The 22,339-nt window shown below is 27.5% G+C and overlaps 1 protein-coding gene across 2 annotated transcripts; it reads right to left on the reverse strand.

Annotated features, from left to right (window-relative positions):
• Nucleotides 1-268: 268 nt before the first annotated feature.
• LOC129975638 (probable serine/threonine-protein kinase DDB_G0282963) lies at nt 269-21,921 on the reverse strand. Of its 2 annotated transcripts, XM_056088728.1 has the most exons (6): nt 21,564-21,921; nt 20,628-20,698; nt 18,964-19,041; nt 17,590-17,722; nt 14,416-14,512; nt 269-9,258 (listed from the first exon to the last, which is right to left on the reverse strand). In XM_056088728.1, the coding sequence occupies exons 3-6, from the start codon at nt 19,002-19,004 to the stop codon at nt 2,735-2,737; spliced, it is 6,795 nt and encodes a 2,264-aa protein (XP_055944703.1). In that variant the 5' UTR covers nt 19,005-19,041; nt 20,628-20,698; nt 21,564-21,921; the 3' UTR covers nt 269-2,734. The 2 variants fall into 2 exon arrangements, with proteins under 2 accessions (XP_055944703.1, XP_055944704.1); XM_056088729.1 differs by lacking the exon at nt 20,628-20,698.
• Nucleotides 21,922-22,339: the final 418 nt, after the last annotated feature.

Consider the following 22,339-nt stretch of genomic DNA (forward strand, 5'->3'; position numbering starts at 1 on the left):
TTTTTTTTCAAACTAATTCATATATAATACTAAACTGAATATCATCAAATTTTTAGTTGCTTTTAATTTTCTTATTCTTTTTTCAAAGTATTAAGACACTAAAAAGATTAAAGCATCTTGTAGCATCTACTTATAAATTCATTTTTGGATTTTGCAGATTAATAAAAAAAGATTAAGGATATTAATAAAAAAGAGATGATTATACTATTTTATAATACACTCAATCCTAAAAAATAAGATTAAAATATTATTATATAATATTTGTATCACTTTTTTTACGGTTTGAACTCGCAATTTGTACATATATAATAGACTTACATATCAATTAGAAAAATTTTGGCTGAAAGCATTAACGAAATTAATATCAAAGTTAAAATTTTTTTGGTTTTGGAATTGTATGATAAAGGATAATATAACGCAAGATTATTATTTTCTATAATAATGCTTTAAATGCATTTCTCTAGTCCAACTATCAGATTTCTTTGTAAAACATAATGCTTGTAGCATTTTAATTCATTTTTAACAATTACGGTTTTTCTAACAAATGAATTAGTAAGACTGAAGTTTTAGAAAAGTTAAATATTCATGCTAGTTAAGAAATTACAAATAACATCAAAGTTAAGATATATAAGGCAGTGGTTATGAATTTTTTCTATTTGCGCCATATAAGTGGCTGCACTGAATTTTATGATTTTCTTTTAAATTTTCAACAATTATTTAATAATTAAATTGCATTATTTTTTATTACTTATACTTACAAGGCTATTTTGAACCCATTACTTTATTGAATAATTAATTGAAAAAGATGTGTAAATAAATACTTTCTGCACTCAAATACTGAAAGTTAATTTTTCAAAAGTCAATAACAATTGAGAGAAATATTAAATATAATGTTCATAATATGCTAAGTTACTAAAACTTCAAAGTAATTTTCTATATTTAGGAGGAAATACAAAATTATAAATTACAAGAAATTAATCTGATTTAAAAATTATAAATAAAACAAGTAATTAAATTCCAGCCTATTTTTTTATACCAATTTCTGTGTGAAAGCAGCGAATATAATTAGAAAATACAGATCTTGTATAATCTTTATTACAAAGAATAAAAACTATTGCTAAAAAATAAAACTGATGATCTGAATTTTTTATGATTTTCTTTTCTTTTAGATAAATTTATTCAAAAATGATTTTTCATATCCTTTTTTGACCCAATTATATTATAACCTCACCTGAATATATAGGTTTAAATTCCATGATGGGTTATAACTCTCACAAGACAGAGATGCATTGTCTTTCGCATTTCTAATTTGAATATATAGAAGAAGAAGTTTTTCTTATGCATCAGATTTCAACAAATGATTATTTATATACAAGTCAACTAAATAATGAGATACTATTATTATTATTATTTTTTAATTTCTGAAGACTGAAACTTTAGAATAAAAATTTATTCTGTAAAATAATTTACTAATCAACAAAACAATTTTTTTAGTAACAAGATGGAAGCATATAATTTTTTAATGCTTTTACTTCAAACTTATTAAGTCATAAAATTTTGATTTCCTGCTTGATAAGAAACGGAAAAATCAACTTTCTGGTTTACTAACATTGCACCAGTTTACATATCATAACAATAAATGAGTGTGAATGGATTCTAACAGAGCAAAGCATTAGGAGAGTTCTTTCACGAAATTAGTGTCAATCAGTAAATTTAGAAGAAAGAATTGGACAAATAAAACTCAATTGATTCTTATATTATATATTTTACCCTCGTAATTAAAAAGTTACAATGCATTTGTATGTTGATCAGGACAGCAATAAAAACAGCAATTCATAAACTAAAAACAACTATGTGCATTGTATTATCTTTTTTCTAAATTAATAATTTCTTTTCTAGTACATGGGGTTCTTAAAATGACCAGTTTCTTTTTATTTATGTGTAAAAGTAATAAAAGAAGTAGATGTAATATCAATAACAATAGAAGAAGTAATATAAGCATACTAGGATTTTTTCTTTCAGCATATATGCTATATTGTTTGTATTATAATGCATATAAACTTAGCATTTAAAATCAATTTAGACTTCTCTGTGATTCTGTGGCTTTTATTCTAAATCAATATCATTGTTTAATTGCCACAGTACACACATATAAAATTGTAAAATATGTTCCTTTATCCGCATATATTAGCAGTAAATCAATAAATTATTCCTATGTCATATCTTAGTGATCTATGGAATATGGACATTAATTATTTAAAAATATAGATTATAAATTAAATGCAATGTCATAATTAAAATTTAGAATTTAAGAATAGATTGACCTTCAGTCTTTTAAGTATCTTCATAATAAGATATTTAACATAATAATAGTCTAGAATCACAACATTTTAAAGAATATTAAAATTCATATACATAATTACAGCTAGGCATAAATGAATATGCTTATTAAAAAGAAAAAAATTATGTTGAATATAAAGAATGCTATATTAAATTCATGCAGGCCCTTTTCCTTGTTAAAACAAGTAATCTAGTAGATTCATGTGACATATTATTACTTTTACAAATTATACAAAAGTTAAAGAATTATTATTATTTATTTGAAAAAAAAAATAATAATAATATGCAACACAAATGAAACTTTTAGTTTTCTTAAATATAAGAATGAAAAATATTTCCCATCTATGACTTCTTTAATGATATTGAATTAAAGCTCCACTTTTACTAAAGATAATTATCGTTCATTACGAGGAAAACTCAATGAATGAATGACATTCCTAAAAGTTGGATTTTGAGAAGCTGAAAAAGTAATATTTTGAGACATAACAGGTGTGGCACCAGTACCAACTAAAGGTACTTGATTTTCACTAAAAGACTGGGGATTGTGGCTTAAAATTGGGTTGAGGGATCCACGTACCATGGGAGGATGTGGTGGATATAAGGCAGGAGTGCAGGTCTGATGGGATATAATATGTGCTGAATTGCTCATAGTGGAATTTGTTTGACATTGTGCTGAAGAAGACTGAAGAGTATGGTTCACTGGAGGAAATTTTACAGGCGGCAATGAAACTTGGTTGCTGGAACAACCCATATCAGGCAATATATTGCTTAAATTGAAATTTGGAACAGGATGATTAGTAGATGAAAATGTATGACTGATGATTGGAGTTGTCAAGCAGGAGCATGATAATGGTTGAGTTGGAGGACGGGGTAATGGACTCATTGCAAAATTTGAAGACTGAAAGTTCAAATTGAAGAAATTATCTCCTTGTTGATGCAGTACTGGGTTGAAAGGTGGATTGGTAGGTATCACAGTGTTTGGAGTATTCTCTGCTATTTTATGCTGGGAGCATGGCAATTGACTAGGAGGAGGTGGAATGACAGAATGACTATTGTTCTTAAAGTATCCATTGGGAACACAAGATATGTTACTTTTAGTACCAGGTAAATCTTGAGAAATGGGAAAATTGCCCATGCTGCTTGGGACCATATTTGTGTTTCCCTCATTAACAGGAAGATTTTTTCCCTTTTTGGATTTTGATCTGTTTGATGTGGCTGTCTTTCGACCAGGAAAGATTATGGGATTGTGATCGTGGAGATTCTGACGATGTCCTTCAGGCACAAAAGCTTCCTGAGTTGGTCTGATGTTGGACGGTTTGACAGTCATGTCATTTACATCACGTGTAGTATTATTTGTGTTATAAAATATATTTCCCACAAAATTAGCATTATTTTGAGAGAATGAAGTTTGAAGAGATGATCTATTAGTTTGAAAATTAGCTTTATCTGTATGAAATGATGGCACTGGAGGGCCTACAGGCAAGCTAATATCTGCAGGAAGTTCAGGATTAGTCGTTAATGTTCGATGAGGAAACTGGCAATAATTAGATTTTTGTGCTGACTGAGAATAGTTATTGCTAAAAGATGTTGGTGGAAAGCAAGCTCCAGATTCTGGAGTTCTAGAAGTTTCTAATGCGGGCTTAACATGAGGCAAGAAATTACAATTGTTATACAGAGATCCATGATTTTCAAAAGGTAATGTTATATTAGAATGAGGTTTAGGAACTGTAGATGAAGCATCATGTCTATTGGTAAGCACTTGAGATTCAACACTTAAATTCATATGATTCAGGAAATTTTCAGTTGGTAAAGATAAAGGAATATCGTGAGTTCTTGTAACAGAATTAAAAATTGTGGTGGATGGTACAGAGTCACACAAAGTGTAAGTTGGAGGAAAATTATGAAAAGAGGTAACAGGTGGCAAAGGAACCAAAGGTGCATTTGAAATATTTATGTCGCAACTTGTTACAGGCATAAATATGTTTGTATCACTAATACTATGCATGTTTGTAATATTATTTCTATCAGACTTCTTTTCTGCAATTCGTTGAACATATCGATTATTCACAACATTTTTGTTTTTGCTCTTTTCAGAATTAGCACAAGATGTCTGAAGCAAACTCTCAGCTGAGTAAGAGAGAGATGATCTCTGATTTCTACTACAAGATGAATTATTAGATGTATACTGTGTATCAGAAACAGATGGAGTGCAAACAACCGAGCTATGTACATACTCAGAATGACAAGCTGAAGACGAAGGCGACTCAGAATATGATGAATGATCAGAGATGAGAGATAAAGCAGAATATTTTGATTGAGATATATTAGAAGTTGAAGAGGAACTTGAAGCTTGTGAAGATGCTGGACCACTAGTTCCAATACGGTTTTCTCCCAGAATATTAGAAGTTTCTTTAAGGAGAGAGCATAAGGAATGGCTAAGGGAATCAACTTTGGCAGCAGCTGATTGAGATTGATACACTGTATTTGTGCTAGCACTGACTGTCTGAACTGGAAAAGATAAGCTGGTAAGATTTGAAGAAGTACTGGAATGAAAATTGGTATGTAATAGGGTTGAAGATGAACTTGAGGTGAAATTTTGCACATTGTTAGAATTTGACAAAGAAGGATAAAATGTCACTCCATGTGAAACAGAAGTAAAGTTGTCACGGGAAGAAAAATGAGGATCTGTTTGGGATACTGCAGAATTATTGCTTTGAGGAACATTCACACCATTCTGTATATTATTAAGCGTTTGATTATCAAATAACAAAGAGTTAGAACTATTGGAAACTTTTGCAGAAATACTAAATGATGGTTCTGAATTGCTTGGTTTTGATAAGCATTCAGAAGATTTTGTTACAGAATTTGTAATTGCTAAACTATGATTCAAAGAACTCAGATTATCCGAGGTATTGCAAAGATTGTTCTTCTTTTTAGGATCATTTTTGTTTTGCTGATCTGCTGAAGAAGTGGTTTCAGTAGTTTTAGATGTGTCACTCTGTGTTGAGCATAATGATACAGTATGGGCAAAAGAAACATTGGTTGCAGGAAGAACAGGTGGAACAGAAATTTCAGAAGATACAGGTAGATGCATTCTGGGTAAATTTAAATAATCATCATTAGAATTAGTGACAAAATTAAGAGACAGAAAACTTTTTTCACCCAGAAATAAGGATTGATTATCACTGCAAGTCAAGTAACCATTATTTCTAGTTTCCATTCCAATGCCATGAGAAACATCTTTCAGTATATCACCTAGCATAGGTGTGAGAGAGAATATGGCATCTACAGATGTTGGTGTTTTGCAATTACTTTCAGCTAAATGAATTTGATTTCCAAAATGACTCAAAGAATCAATTCCAGAATGATCTACTTCAGATGCATGAGATTCTGTTGAAACTTGTTTTTCTTCACAAGGCATATTTAACTGCGAATTTGAAGCAGATCTTTTTCCAATTTCTTCCTCAGTTTGGTGTGTATTTGTGAATATATGGCTGTTCGATGATTTAGAAGAAGAATCAATCGTTTCTTTCATTTTTTTCATTGGTGGCTCCAAATCTAAAATAGTTTTTGATTTTCTAGTTTTACAAGCTTTGTTTTGTTTTAATTCCAGATTATTCTGATCAGTTGTTTCTGAATTTGTTAATTCTATGGAATAAATATTTAATGAACCAGAGTTCTTTTTGCTGTTATCAGTCATCAAATTTGAAGACGTTTCTATATGTTCTACATTTGAAGAAGAACAATCTAATTTAAAATTAACATTTTGTTTTTCAGATGAAGAAGTTGGAATATTTAAATGCGAGCCATCTTCTGTATAATACATTACTGATCGTTTGGGTAATTGATTATTTTCAAGCATGTCACTACCAAATACTGATTCAGTAGCTCTTGCTAAAATATCAGATGTATATAAAAAGTTATTGGATTCTTGTCTCATGCAGACTCCTTCATCACTTTTTGATAGTGTTTCTGAATTTTCAGCTGATTGAGATTTATTTAATTCATAACTGGAGTTTATTCCTGAAGTGTCATTAGAATTGCAGATAGTTTGGGCATCACTGGTATTAACTTTGATTGGAATTTTCATGCCACTTTTTTTCTTTTTAGCATTTGGAGATTGTTTGGATGCATCGACAGATGTATTGATTTTATTATCCAATTTCGAAGTGTCCTGCATATTACTTTTGGCATTATATTGAAAATTTGCATCAATCATTTCAGAATTTGAAAGGGTATTAGTTGAAGTTCCATTAGGCCTTTTAGAATTTTCATTGGGAATTGTTAAAACTGGATATGTGCTTGATATATTTTCCTTATTTAAAGTTGTAAAAGATGGTAAATCAGAGCATGAATTGGGCAGCATGCAAGTTGTTATTGTTACAGATGACTCGCTAGATACATTGGTATTATGGGCCAAATGAACATTACTTGAAGCATTATCTTGAACAGGATACACAAAAGCTGGTGAATTCATAGACACAATTTGATTTGTAGAAAGTAAAGGTAAAATATTTTGATTAACAGAAGAATCATGCACAATATATGGCACATTTTCAGTAAAAACACTATTTATAGAATCCATGGGTATAGCTGAACTAATTAATTCTGAACACTGTTTGTTTTGGTCATGGTTCTGAAATACATTGATATCCTTAGGAGTTAATGTAGTATTTTTAGGATCAACATCAGAGTAGTGAGCATCATGCTTGGAAAATCCAACATTTTGATCAACCTGGTTCAATGTATTAGAATTTCCATGTGTTGTTATGCTTGTACTAGCACATGAAGTTTCATGATTTAATGTTGAAGTATTGCATAGTAAATTACTTCTTATACCATTCATATTATTATTTTGCTGAACAGATAATTCATTGCTTGAATTTTTCTCCACTCTATTTTTTGCATTATTACTTTTATAAGGCTCTGAATTTAATCCTGCACTAGTAACTGTAACATTGAAAGAAGTATCAAAATGTGTTGCAGAATTCAAAACATTGTTGCCATTTTGAGCAGAATTTTCTCCAATGGAACATACGGGAATATCAGAACAGTTAACAGTTGCTACTATGGAAGCATTATTGGTAGTTGCAATTGTAGAAACAGAATAAGCAGTTGGGACAGCCTGCAATTTTGAAACAGATTCAATTGAATTTTGAGAATTAGAGGGTCTAACTTCTTTTGAAGATCTATTGTCTTCAGTTTTATCTGAAATTGTGTCACCCATTAGAACATTTAATGAAAAATTTGATTTTGCAGTTAAGACAGGATCTTTTCTAATTGTTGGGGATGCAGTTGTTGCAGGAACAATTTTTTCAGGAAGATTTTTAGGGATGTCATTTTCACTCAAATTTACAGAAACACCAGGTGTATCAATTTGTAAACAAAAATTATTGGAGGACTGCAATGATTTTGTTTCATTTGGTAGAAGTGATACAGAAGAGATTTGGGAAGATTCCTTCCCCATCAAAGGCAAAGATAATTTTGTTTTACTCATTTGAGACTGATTTGCTAAAGAAATTATTTTATTGGCTGATAATACTTGCAAAGATGGTAAGGAACTGAAAGAAATACTTCTTATTTCCCTTGAGACAGATATTGCTTTCTTTTGAGATGATGCATTGCTTTTATTTCCATCTACTGCAGAACCAATAGATTCTGTAGGAATAGATGAAGAATTACTAGCTTCACAAGGTTCAGTTTGAGAAGCTTGTAGTGATGAACTAGGCGATTTGTTACTTTTGCATTTATCAGATAGACTCTTATCAAACGTAGTACAAACATTCTGTGGAGGTAGAGCACTTTTTTCCACGGTTGCTGTCGCAGAAGTAGTTGTAGGTGCTTTCAGAGGCAAAGGCACTATAACTTGTTCACTTTGCATTTGTGGCACAGGCTGTATAATAGAAGATATGACATTCTGTGTCAAATTGCCACTTGCACAAGCACTTCCAAGAAGAGCAGTTTGGGGAGATAAGATGATACCACCATTTGCTGTGATATTGGATGAAATAGGAACAACTGAACCAGGGTTTAGAGTCACTAATGTGTTACCCAAAGTAGCTTTCTCAGTCTGTGAGCAAGGATCATTCACTGGCCCAGAACAAATAAGTGTTGATGATAAACCTACATTCCTTGCCACTGATGAAACATTGAACACCTGCTGAGGCACAATAATAGGCAAAGTGCTAGGACATATAATGGATATGGTATTGGATGGTTTTTCAGCTGCAGGAAAATGTTGTAGAATACCACCACCTGTTGGAATGATAATGGTGGACATATTTTTATTACACATATTAACTAAGGAGGAACTGTGGGTAGTTGACATCAAGGGAAATTGTGACAGCACAGTTGTTACACCACCTGTATGAAGTGAAGGTGCTTCCTTTACAACTTCATTGCAACTTATATTTGATATTGCACTTCCCTGAGAAACCTGGCAGCCAAAAGGAACAGTATTGGCTGCTGTCAAGGAATTAGTAGAGACTGCATCAACTAAGTTGTTTACATAAGTTGCATCTTCATTTACAGATGTTTCAGAGGTTGTTACACATGGAGGTGGATTCACAATTTTGTCTTTCTTCAAGCTCTTTGTCTTGCAGTTTTTTACAACTGCCTTTGTTTTCTTTATGGGTTTTTTTGCAATTGAAGAGCAGGTGTTTAAGGAATTCACATTTGAAATGTTCACAGGCAGATCAGAGTTGACTTGAATGGCACTGTCAACTCTGGAGTTAACATTTATGTCAGAATTTTTTACAGTTAAAATGCCATTTTTCCTTTCAAATTTATCACTATATTTTAATGGCTTCTTAGGCAAGGCATTTAAGCTGATATTGGCTTGAAGTAATAACTTTTCATACACTGCATTCTGTTCTTGAACAAGCTTTAAATCTCTTTTAAGTTGCTTAACTTCCTCAGCTTTAAAAGAAATAAAATATAATTAGAAAAATAAATGCAGCAGATTTTAATGATAGTATTTGTTAAATATAATCATTGTCAAATACTGAAACTAGAATAGTACTAATTGTATTTAATGTATGAAAAATAGCATTTGATGTCAACAATTAAAATCCTTAAAATAAGAATAGTTTATAATGAGAATCCCACTATTATGATTGATTTGCAGTTCACTATCAATGAACTAAAGTTAAAGATGCAAAAAGTGGTAACAGAAATAAAAAGTTAGTAGGTTTTCTTTATAATGTTGACATTATAGTTGTTGAAATAAATATATGTCATTTTTATCAATAATCTCAGAAGAAGCATGAAAACAAAATATATTGAAATGGATTAAAGTTGAAATTGTGAAATTTCCTTATCATGAAAGGCATTATCTGGACACATACAGCAGTATGTTTCAAATATTCAGAATTTCAAAAAGAATGTGTTAAAAGATGTTACTATAGGTTTACATTCACTATAAACAAATCTTGAAAGCTAAAATTTTATTATATAGAAAAAGGATACGAAATTTTCATTTCAGAATGAGTGAAGACTAGAATCATGGAAACATTAATCTGGAATCCGTGTGATATCATGGAAAGAAGATACAAATGGAAATATATTGAACTTAAGAATTTTTATTAAAAGAGGAAAATAAAATAAATGAAATTCTCAGCAAAAAGAATTAATAGAAATATTGAATACAATTGGCTATTTTTATAGTTTTTCAACTGTCCTGGTCCCAGAAATTGCTGTATTCCATTATGCAAGCATTGCAACATACAAAATTATAATATTCAATTGATTATGCATAAGCAAATTACATTCCATATTCAATTTGGATGAGCACTTAAGAAATAGAACTAACTGAAAAGGAAAAGAATGTTTTTTATTTTTAGCTTTCTTTATCGTAATTTACTTTATTATGGAATAACAATTTTTACTTCCATTATGCTTTATGATATATTGTATATTATCTCTACTATTAATATAGCTGAATGTGTGGGACAGATTGGCATTCTACAGGTCACACTGTTTGACCTAGGATTACACAAATTTTGAACATATATATCTTGGTGAGTGGAAATATGCACTTCAAAGGAGGTTTTTGAAATTTTAATTAATTAAAAAATTTACCAGAATATAAAAACAGCTACCAAAAATATTGTACAAAAAATTTTATATCATTTCTAAATAAAAAAAATGTGTTTTAATTATACCAATTTAATACTCATGCAAATCTTTACTACATTTTTGCTATTTTTAAAAAATATTTTATAGTCTAACTTCCAACATTACACTATTGCCCACAAATTCAAATCATTTCCTTTGTTTTATCAAATATTTTACTGTGTGATATTCTTCCATTATTAAAAGCTAAAGAAGAAGATTCTGTTTAATATCAATGTAGTTTATGAGACATATATTAAATTCAATATTTAAATGAAACATTTTTAATAGTGCTATGATGTTATGGAACTGTTTCTATTAGAAATGTTTATGTATAAATAAAGAGAACTTAATTAAAATAATACAACTTTAATGTGATTCAATTTGGTGGAACCAAGGATATGAAATTATACCAAAACAATTGATCAGAAATTAAATATAAACAATATTCCTGATAAACCAGCTAGTTGCCTGAAATAGTTAGTTATTCAATAAAGTTTGGTTCATGGTCTCATTTGCATACCATATATTTACTGTTAGTGCTGTAACTCAAGTTTAGGATCAGCAAAGATTAGTTAGCTATGCTGGATTAGTAACACAAAGAATTAACCAAAAAAAATAGTAAATCACTTCTGATGTGCAAACAGTGCTTTGTCAGCTATGTCATGCATAAAAACAGCATGATCAATCCCAGATAAAAAAAGGGGAGGGGAGAAGAAAAAGAAGGCAAATAAATAGAACATCCTTGAATAATGTAAATATACAGTATGAACCAAAATATACAGTACTGAAATGAAAAGATGAACAAAATTACATTATTGTCATCTGTGAGTTTATTTTTCCTAAAAAGAAATTAACATACATACACACTATTAGCATGTTGATTTACCATGGTATGTGTAATGTAACTGTTCAAAGTGTGCACTGCCTTGCTGTAGACAGTGTTCATATCGCTCTTGTAGCTTCTCAAACATATCCTTAAACAAAGGTTGCTGCAGACTCCTGCAAAAAGAGATGATTTTCTCACATAATGCACAGTTCTTGGTGGACCTTCACAGTTAAACACATTCTTCTTTAACATTCCCCACTAGCAGACATCAGGTGGTGCAAAATTGGGGGAAGGGGATGGGGATGGAAGTCTAAACCACGTAAAATGATTCACACTGGAAAGTTTTCTGCTGCAGGACTTAAGATTCTCGCGCTGTATGGCTGGTCGTCCCGTCCTGTTGATACCACAATCTATTCATCTGCTCCTCCCTTGCATGACAGAACCTTTTTTAATCCTGAAGAAATGGCTTAATCATTAAACTCCTTATCATATTAAACTTATAGTGCTATCTTATTAAACTACTCTTATAATTGTTCTGCCACCTTCACAACCACTTCCATATAAGCGGAAATAATGCCCAATTATAAATATTTTTTCCTCCTCGAGAGACACATTTCTAACAATAACTGCACAACACAATTTCCTTTTCACTACTGCGAGCACATGTGGCTGGAGTTATGCCTCATCGATAAACATAATCACGTGTTCGAGATGCGCAAGTTTCAGTTCTGTATATTTTGGTGCATACTGTATTTAGCATAAATCATTTTATTTAAATCATGCTTATAGTGAAAAGGCTATTTCTTTAAGAAATGCAGCATTATTATTAAAAAATTTATACATTCCTACAATAGCCTTATATCTAAAGTAATTTAATGCTTTAGTAAAAATTTAATTAGATGAAAGAAAACCGCAGTAAAAAGAATAAATTAACAGTAATAATTATTTAATACAAGAATGAATAGTAAAAAATAATAACAGAATAACACAGCATCCCATTTCATTTTTTTAAATATTAAAAGTAATAAATGTCTTTTGCACAGATTGTATTATTAAACTGAATTTGACGGAGAAAAAAAATCAATTTAACAAGAACCATTATTTTAATATGCAGTTTTTTAAAAAAAAATTATGAAATATTTCATTTTTAATATTTTTAATTTAAAAAATTTATTTCTTGAATTATTGACAACAAAATTTAGTATGGAACTGAAGATCTGATTCTTTGTAAAATTTCAATTATTATATTTTTAGCTAAATAACCCCCATAAAATTTCTAAAAATATTAATTTTATCTTTTTTTTTTCTTATAAAAAATAACTAATATCCTTAGATCTACATTAATATTAATTGTAAAAATGCATATATATGAAAGTGGCAGCAAAAAATTTTAAAGCTCTATCTTGAATAGAAAAACGAATTAGGGAATAGAAAATACTTGCATAAAAACTGAGAAAAATGCATTTCAAGTTTGTAAAGGCATTAAATAAAAACAAATAATCTTACAGAATCCTAAATTCTTAATGTGTTATTTCAAAATTTAAAGAATGCACAAATAGAATGCGTAAGTTCAATATGATCAAAAATATTTTTTCTTACTCAAATTATGTTTTTGCACAATATTAATAATAGTGGTTATAACAACAATAAATTACTTGGCTTAATTTAAACCTAATATTATCATAAAAGTTCCAAGCAAATACACTTTAAAAAAATTATATTTATAACAACACAAATTAAAATGAAAAATAGCCATCTTTAATCATAAATTCTTATTTTTTTTTTTCAGTTTTAAATTGACGCAATTTATTTAGTTTGATTTGTTTGGTAATTATTAATTAATGGTGAAAGAGCCAAAACTCGCCAAATGTAGCATCAAAATTGGCATTGTAACCCTATGAACACATTTCTAACAAGCATCTGTTTATACAAAATTTACATTAATAATCACAAATCCTTCACCGCTACTAACAATTTTTTTATCTTGTGAATTTTTAGTTCACTGATTTTATTTTCAATAACCATAGTAATATAGTTTTATGCCACAGGGATAACTTTAACTTTATCTGCAAATCTGTATGCAAAATGTTTGCATTACTTATTCTTAAAAGTCGCACAAATGGTTATAGCAGGCTGAATTTTTCAAATTACTGTTTTCATCAGTTTGCCATCTTTTCAAAACATTATAGTACAGTATAATATTAATTAACAGTGAAGATTAATGATAATTTCATTGGCAAAACCAAACTAAATGTTTATTAGTGTACTATTAATGTAAACTTTGTATAAACAATGCATACTGATGCTTGTTTTCTTCTCGTAAGTGAGAAGCACACTCACAGGGTTGCTATACCATTTGGTTTTTGTGTTACATTTGAAAAGTTTGGCTATTTCTTCTTTAATTAATAAGTATCAAAAATGCATTATTTAAAATTAAGCAAAAAACATTAAACTTGAGAACATTTTTGTAATAGTATTTTTTTCAATAGAAAAATGAATAAGAAACAACAGAGCGTTAAAGTGCAAAGCTTTCAAATAAGACAAAACAAACTATATTGGTCTTAAAAAGTTATGAATATTAGTCAAGTAGTAATTAAAACTAAAAAAGAATGCAAAGTATACACAGAAATGATCTTAACAGTGAAAGATGATAATAATTTCATCACAGGTATTGATTTATTCAAAAATATTTTTAATCAATTAAATTTGAGAATGGGAAGTTCCTTCAAAGTAAAGTTGAAACTAACCACATCATCTAAATTTGAGACTGACAACACAAAGAAAATATATAATATCTTTTAAATAATAGATATGAAATCTGAAATTTAAAATCAATTGTATAGACCATAAAAACTGTATAGACCATAAAAAATGCAGAAAAAACCCTTTTTAATATTTTGGCCAATTTTAGGATACTGTGTAGCCATAAAGAATTGAAGCTGTATCTGAAAATTGACCCAACACACCAAAAGGACAACAACTTTCCACAGAATTCAATTTTTAACACAATTCTCTGTTTCTTAAACTTTTTATTTTTAATCATTTAAAGAACACTCATTAAAATTTTTTTTAATCACTTTTATCTAGAAACATTAGTAATTCAAACAAATAAATTAATTGAAAACATATATTACCTTGTACCTCTGAACGATTCTCTGAAAGTAGCTTTTCTCTTTCCAAGACAAGGAGTTTAATGTAATCAACAGTTTGTTCCAAAATGCTGATTTTGCTCTAAAATAGAATAGAATACATAAATAATTTAGATATTTAAAATAGGAATTTATTAAATATTCATTTGACAATATAATTTTTGAAGTTTTATCGAAATGCCATTTCATTCCTTGGCATTCTTGCAACTATAAAAAAACTTTGAGCATTAGATTTTGGATAAAACATGGCATTTAATATTTTTCAGAAGACAACAACAACAAACAATTAGGAGTCCCCTGCATATGTGAATATGATTCCTCAAAAATGACATGATCCCTTGGTATTCTTGCAACTATAAAAAAATTTGAGCATGAGATTTTTGACAAATCTTGGCATTTAATATTTTTCAGAAGACAACAACAAGAACAAAGAATTAGGAGCCCTCTGCATATGCGAATATGATCACTCAAAAATGATATGACTTAGATGTCTCACATTTGGAAAGTAGTTGCTGCAGCAAAATTTAGACTGTATCTATCAATGGGCAGAGGTGTGGCGACTAAGTTGAATGGTGATGCCAAGGTATTCATATTTCCCCACTTAGTTATTTAAATAAATACAGAACTAATAACTTGAATGCACTAAAATATTACATCAAAGCAAAACTATTCTTATAATGGTTTCTTAGCATGGAAAGTACCATACATATACTAAATAAAAAATTATATAAATTTTTAATTACTAAATTCATTTATCTATGTGTTGCCACTCAAACCAATGGAAAATATATACATTTTCATTAATTTTATTTACTTATACACATTGCGCAATATTAATCTATCTAGTGAAAATATAATATTTGAGCATAAGTCATAAATTAAAAATAAAATTTTCAAGAATTGTAGAAACCATACTAAAAATAATGCCGTAATAAAACTGGATTACAATATTATTTTTAAAGATTTTTTTTTTTTATAAAGGTTAAAAAAAAACAACTATATACCACCATTATAAAGATATATATATATTTTGAATTTTAAAACAGTGTAAAAATATTATTGTTTCTGCAATAGTTTCTAAAGTTATCATCAGAAAAACATTGAAAAAAACATCAGAAGAAAAAGTACTTTTGAATATATTTAAAAGATTTTTAAAAGAAAGTAGATTTTGGATATTTTTAAAAGAATGTTTAAATGTAAAAATTATAAGTAAAATAATTTTCAATGATACAGTATTGCCAATATCTTTTTATGAAAACATAAAATAAAGTCAAGAGATAAATTCTTTCAATTTTTCTGATGTTTTGTTATTAATATAAGAAAAGTAGTGCATGTAATAGAATGCCAGGAATTAGGGAGAAAATAAGGCATTAATATTTTACACATTTTTCTACATATTTATGAAATGCTAAAAACACAAAATATAATATACTTCTCCAAATGTCAAGCAGAGACACGTGATTTTTGACACTAACTTTTGATAGAAAATTCTCAATTAGCATTTCTCTTTTTTTTCTTCAGAAATGTGAAATATGTTACTTTGAATTCCTCCAGAATGATAGAATACTTTGAATTCCTCTTTTCATGATTCCCTTTTAATATAGCTGCAGTGTAATCTACATTAGGTCTAGATATTATACAAAACATCTCTTTTTCATACATTGCCAGTAATATAAAAGACAAGTTACGAATTAAATACATTATACTAAACATTAACATTGCTGTTTGATGCTGTAATAAGTGCTTTCTGAGAGAAAATCTTGCAGCTAACAGAACGAAATAATTATCATGTTTTCAACAAATAAAATGCATCTACAGGATATATATAAAAAATTATTCAGAGAAATTACTGATATCATCAGAGAACAATAAAACCATGTACCCATTTTAGATATAAAGATGAAAATTTTCACTAAAACTATTTTCAAATATGCATACATATTTGAAAATAACTGTTTAACAAAATAAATAATAAATTCAATGCAAGTATTTGCATGAGCTTCATAAAATTGATCTAAAAACCATTCGATCTTTGGGAATTCTGCATCAAACATAAAATTTGCATGGAATATATATATATATATATATATATATATATATATAAAGTATAATTTTTTATCAAAATACAGATAATTTTCAAACCTACAGGAAGCTTCCAAGTACTATATTTTTTAATAAATTAAATTTGCTGTATAGTTTTGCAATCAAAATTGTAGATCTGTACTAAATTAGGGTACACGTTACAGTTAATGATGGTTGGAAGAAATACTTCCATTTGCAGATTTTGTTGTGATTTTCAAGGCCTTGCTTCCCTCTCTTAAAAAGATGGTGATATATTGTTAAATTAAGCATCTGGAAAATATACAAGAGAATACTTTTTCTGGCTATATAGATTTGTGATTATGCTTTAACATTTTGAGATAGCATTTATTTCATTCTGGTGGACAAGTTATATATGTTGATAACATAAGGTACATCAGTTATTTATAAGATGATCACCCATTGAATAATTGTGGCCCTCTAAGGAAAAGTGCCATGGGCAACAAATAACTTAACTCTACAAAGGAAGTATATAAAAAATGAAAGCTTTCTACCATTGTTTTATGAAATGTATCATTCTACCTTATCATATCTCCTCTTGCTCAAGTCATTTCTAAATTATTCGATAACATAAAAAAATGCAATAAACCAGGATTTAAAAAAATGCCAATATTAAGTAATTAGAATCTAAAAATTTGCTATTTGACAGATAAATGACAAAGTTAATCAAAGTATCAATTAATTAAGGTAATGAATTAATTAAGGTTTTAGTAACATTAAAAAATATCAGATAATATAAATTAATATTTTTTTTTTAATTCATAACTGAAAGAAAGTTTTAAATCCAATATCTAAAGTTTTCAGTATGTTAACTCAAATATAATTAGACATTTTTAAATTCTGGATATTTTTTTAAGTCGATAAACAAAATGAAAAAAAAAAAGCAATCTATATATATACATATATAATTTTAAAATCTATTTTCACTAATTAAAATATAGAATGTCTGTAAATAAATTAAATAAAACTATTCCACATTTTACAGAAATCCATAATTTACATATATATAATTTCAAATGATAATAAAAAAAAAAAAAAAAAAAAAAGGTTTCTCTTTACTCTCTTATGAGGCTCTTTACATGGAAGCAAATCCCCAATTTTGGATATCCAACCATTGATTTTATCTTTCCGACGTCTTTCAACTTCATTGTGCACTTGTCGTTTACGAGAACCGCAAGGCCTCCTGCTTTTTCTAATAGAAAGGAAACAATAGCAATATATATATGTTTAAAAAATTATATTTTGTATAGTTGCACATGAGATAATAAAATTAAGTATTTATGAATTAACCATAAATTAAGAATTAATCATCAAACAAAAAATAATGATGATGGTTTATTGTAACCATTGATAATTGCTAAAAATTCCATCTTAATCTACTGACCAAATTCACTAATGAGATGCAGTTAAACCTAAAGTTTAAAAATAGGTACACCAGCAGTTTACCAATAGTTAACTAAAAGTTTACAATTATACACAAGTGCTTAAAATCACACAATGATTACCATTATTTTAAACTGTTTAGCCTCTTAAGGACTTTCATTTATTTGTAATTTATAATGATACTTACAAGAAAATAACTAAAATGCAATGTATTATATTTTATACTTTTAAAATATATAGTCACTTACATAAACATTTTCTCACATGCATTTTTACTTAAATCCAATATCTATTACTCATGAGAAAAACAACAATAATGTCCATAAAATTTTAAAAGTTGGACAAATAAATTTTATTTAAAGGAGAATAAATAACTTTTGAAGCATATATTGACTGAAAATCTGTTTAAAAAAAGGTAGCATAATAGGAAATAATAATAACAATAAAAACAAACTAAATCCAGCATCAATTATATGGATTATTAAATCAGTTTGTTAAAATCAAAAACAATTCTATACAAGCAGCTACAAATGGAAGAATAGTCAAACTGATGTTAGAAAATATTAGATGACATAGGATGAACAAATTAAATTAATTTCATAATTCTAATATTTAATTTAAAATAATTTTTACCTTAAAAACAACTATTTAGACATGTGCTTATTATATATATGCACATTTTAGTTGAGTGCTAAAAAATACAAACTAATTATAATGAATTAAAAAAAAATTAAATTCACTGTAATTAGTTTGTATTATTTAATCTTTTTTTACACAAAATCTACAAAACTCTTTTTTTGAAATGATTACAAAGTTGCTTTATATGGCAATGAAAAGAAGTGCAGTAATAAGATGAAATTTAATAAATAACTACAGTTAAATTGTCAATCATAGATGTGAAATGATGTTTAACTGACATTCAACACATTTTGGAAAAAAGATATCAAAGAAAGCTTTTATCCTTACATTGAAACAAATGTTCTGTTTAATGTTTAACATTTCTCACAAATTTTACATAAAGTTTTAATTTAAAAATATCTAAATACATACTCATTGTCAGAGTTTGTCTGACTGGTCTCTGACATTTTCATTCACAGCATCATATATATTTTTTACATGTCTTGATACCTGTAATTATAAGAATGTGTATGTTATTATTTATAAAGCTATTCAATTTCTTAAAGAATATTAAATTCAAAAGCACCATACTTCGAATAAAATAGTTAATGAAAATACATAATACAAATATTGTAAAGAAAGACACTTTTGTATAAGTCCAGTAAGAATTGCCACATTTCATACATGTTAGTGGATTAATCTTTTAGATATGTCTTGCATATTTTGTTTTGAAATTGCATTAGGACATTCTAATATTGAGATTTTGAACCACTGGGAAATGATGAAGATAAAAAATTAGAAACACTTCCTTAGTAAAATTATACATCACAAGAGCTGAAGAATAAATTATATTGACAAATGAATTCTATTGCCTTTTAGAATATATGATGGATTTTTATCTTCTGATCTTGAGATTCAGATTCTGACAATAGATCCTGCAAATATGAGATGTAGTAAGAAAATAAATGGACAGATGTTTTTAAAATATTTTATTTTATGTCTAACAAGATCACCTTTAATATATTCTACACCTTGATCTTCATACTGCTCAATAAGAATTTTCCACAGTTCATATCAGTGTCTCTGTTTCATGAAAGCCCTTTCATCACCTCCATGATTTTTTATTTCACATCTGCAGTCTCAAACCTAATTCCTTTTTGTGACAATTTGATTACAATTAATATATTCATGTTTGGCAAAATTAGAAGAATAGAATAAGTGTTTTAGGACAGAGATTTCATGTTCCACTAAAAGTATCTTGATCAAAATTAAAATGGATTAATGAAATCAAGTTTTTTTTTTCTCTCACAGATTGTATTATTTCCTCTATTTCATGTAGACTATTAGCAGATATGTAATATTATGGGTTGATATCAGACTTGGAAAAACTTGTCCAACTTCATTGGGATATAGGGCCTAATCACCTGTTGAACTTGTTTGAACTTTTTATAACATGAAAAAATTTGCAAATATGAAAAGAACACTCCATCCACTTTTTATGACATCAAATAAATTTTATTATTGATTTCATAGTAAGAGGAATTTCTCATTAACCTACTATTCTTTTTGAGTATTTAGCATTCTTTTTCTGCTGTAGCATACATGAATTAATTAATTTACATGAATTAATTAATTTACATGAATTTACAGTTGAAAGAGGAATATGCATTACTGAAAACTAAGCAAACAATATATAGGAAAAAGCAGGTGACACAACTATGCGTCATCTTTGAATTACTGTGAAGGTCATTTCAATGCAACTTAAAAAGTATAGTTATCATTAAATCACACTTTATATTGATTGGAAATGACAGTGATAAGTTATAAAATAATTATATAATAATAATAATAAATGTTTCTGGTTAAATTTGGTTAATAAAGTTACATGTTGCCCCATGTAAGGTACAATTTTGATTCACCTAATCTAAAACATAATACATCTGAAACAAGCACAGAAAATTTTAGTACAATGATGAAAACTTCCATTTCAATTACATCAAGAATAACTTTTTATTACTTTACTGAAAATAACCTAGATTAAAACTGCAGCAGAAAAGTTTAAATACATATATACAAAATATAATATTTATAATCACCTTCGAAATATAGTAGATAAATCTTGCATATAATGAATTAAATTTTGATATTTCTACAGATTATCGTGAAGCTAAAATGTTTTGATGAACATAAAAAAATAAAAATATCTTTAAAAATAATCAATGTTTATTTGCTTTATCTGCAAATTTGATTAAACATCAAATTAAAGTCCAGAAATCAAGTAAAAAAAATTTTCAAAAAAAAAAATAAATTACTACATGAAATTTTTATTTATCCCATTGACTTATATTATTTTTGCAATTTTACGATTTTAATTTTATAACAAAATTCTTCATAATCAATAAATTTTTATTTGTGTACCAAAACTTTTTATGAAAAACCCAAATTTCCCTTTTTTAAAAATAAAGATCATATTAGTAAGAATTTTATATGCTACAGAAATAATTTTTTTATAACTTTAATAAATTAGATACAAATAAAATAATATTATGAATTACCTTTTCTACTATAAATGTTTTTCATTTTTATTGCATTCATAGTTTTTATAAGAAAATCAGTGAATTTAATCATCCAAAGTAAATCATTTAATGTATATTATGTTTCATTACATTTACTGAAATGTAGAACTTGAATAAAAGTTTTTGAATAAATTTTAAAGGGCATTAAAAAATTTAAGAATTTTTAAGTAGGGAAAACTTATATTTATTAACCCAATTATTTAGAACTAATTTAACAAAAATATATTTAAGATATTTAAGGTTTATATATAAATGTATATTCTATAATTTTTCTTTATTCCTTTTTTACAAAGTTTTAGATTTAATTATGCAATATCAGTTTTTATATCTGTATTTTATTTGTTATCAATAAATAATATAAACATACAAAGACTTAATACCGTCATAAATTTAATTTAATTTAAATGGAATTATTTAATAAAAATTTAACCACATTTATTTGTAATATAAACATACCTTTATTTTTAATCATTATTTAAGCTCATGAGAAGCATAAAATCCAGAATGCTTATCACTTGATTACAAACACTGAAGAGAAATTAAAATTGTTAACTGTTTTAAAATAATAATTCATTTTGAAATTGTTTATTATTCACACCAAACAACAAAACAATTAATTAGAAGAAAAATATTTTTCCTTTAATTTCAATATCAAGGTCTAAAAACAATTATTTTTTTATTTTGTCACTGAAAATCCCAAGGAAAAAAGTAAACTTCTTTATTGGCCCAGTTCATTAATTTAAAGCAATCTTAGGATCCAGAAGAAATATTAAACAATTTAAGGCTAGGGTAACAAGTTATCACATATGTCTATATTAATTGCAGACGAAAAATTATCTGACAGCTACAGTTGTAGAGTAAATTAAACTTCAGTGATTCAATAAATAAATAAATTGTTGAATTTTTTTTAATGGAATCAATCATTAAATTAATAAAATATAAATTAAAATATAAGACAAACAAAACAGTCAAAAGGATTATATTTTCGATCTATTCCCGCAATAAAAATTAAAGGACGATTCGGTTTCATTGGAATTAGCAAAGTGAATAATTTGCTTTCAAGGGGATGAAAAATTAGAGATCTGATTTAAGCTTTCTACGAATATTAGATTTACACTCAGAGAAAGAATAAAAATAGTGATTTATCCAAGTTGCAAAACTGTATCGTTAATTCAAATATCAATTATAATACTATATTCTATAATAATATAGAATAGCTACTACAGTTTTTA

The sequence above is a fragment of the Argiope bruennichi genome, chromosome 7 (assembly GCF_947563725.1).
Source record: "Argiope bruennichi chromosome 7, qqArgBrue1.1, whole genome shotgun sequence".
NCBI lineage: Eukaryota > Metazoa > Arthropoda > Arachnida > Araneae > Araneidae > Argiope > Argiope bruennichi.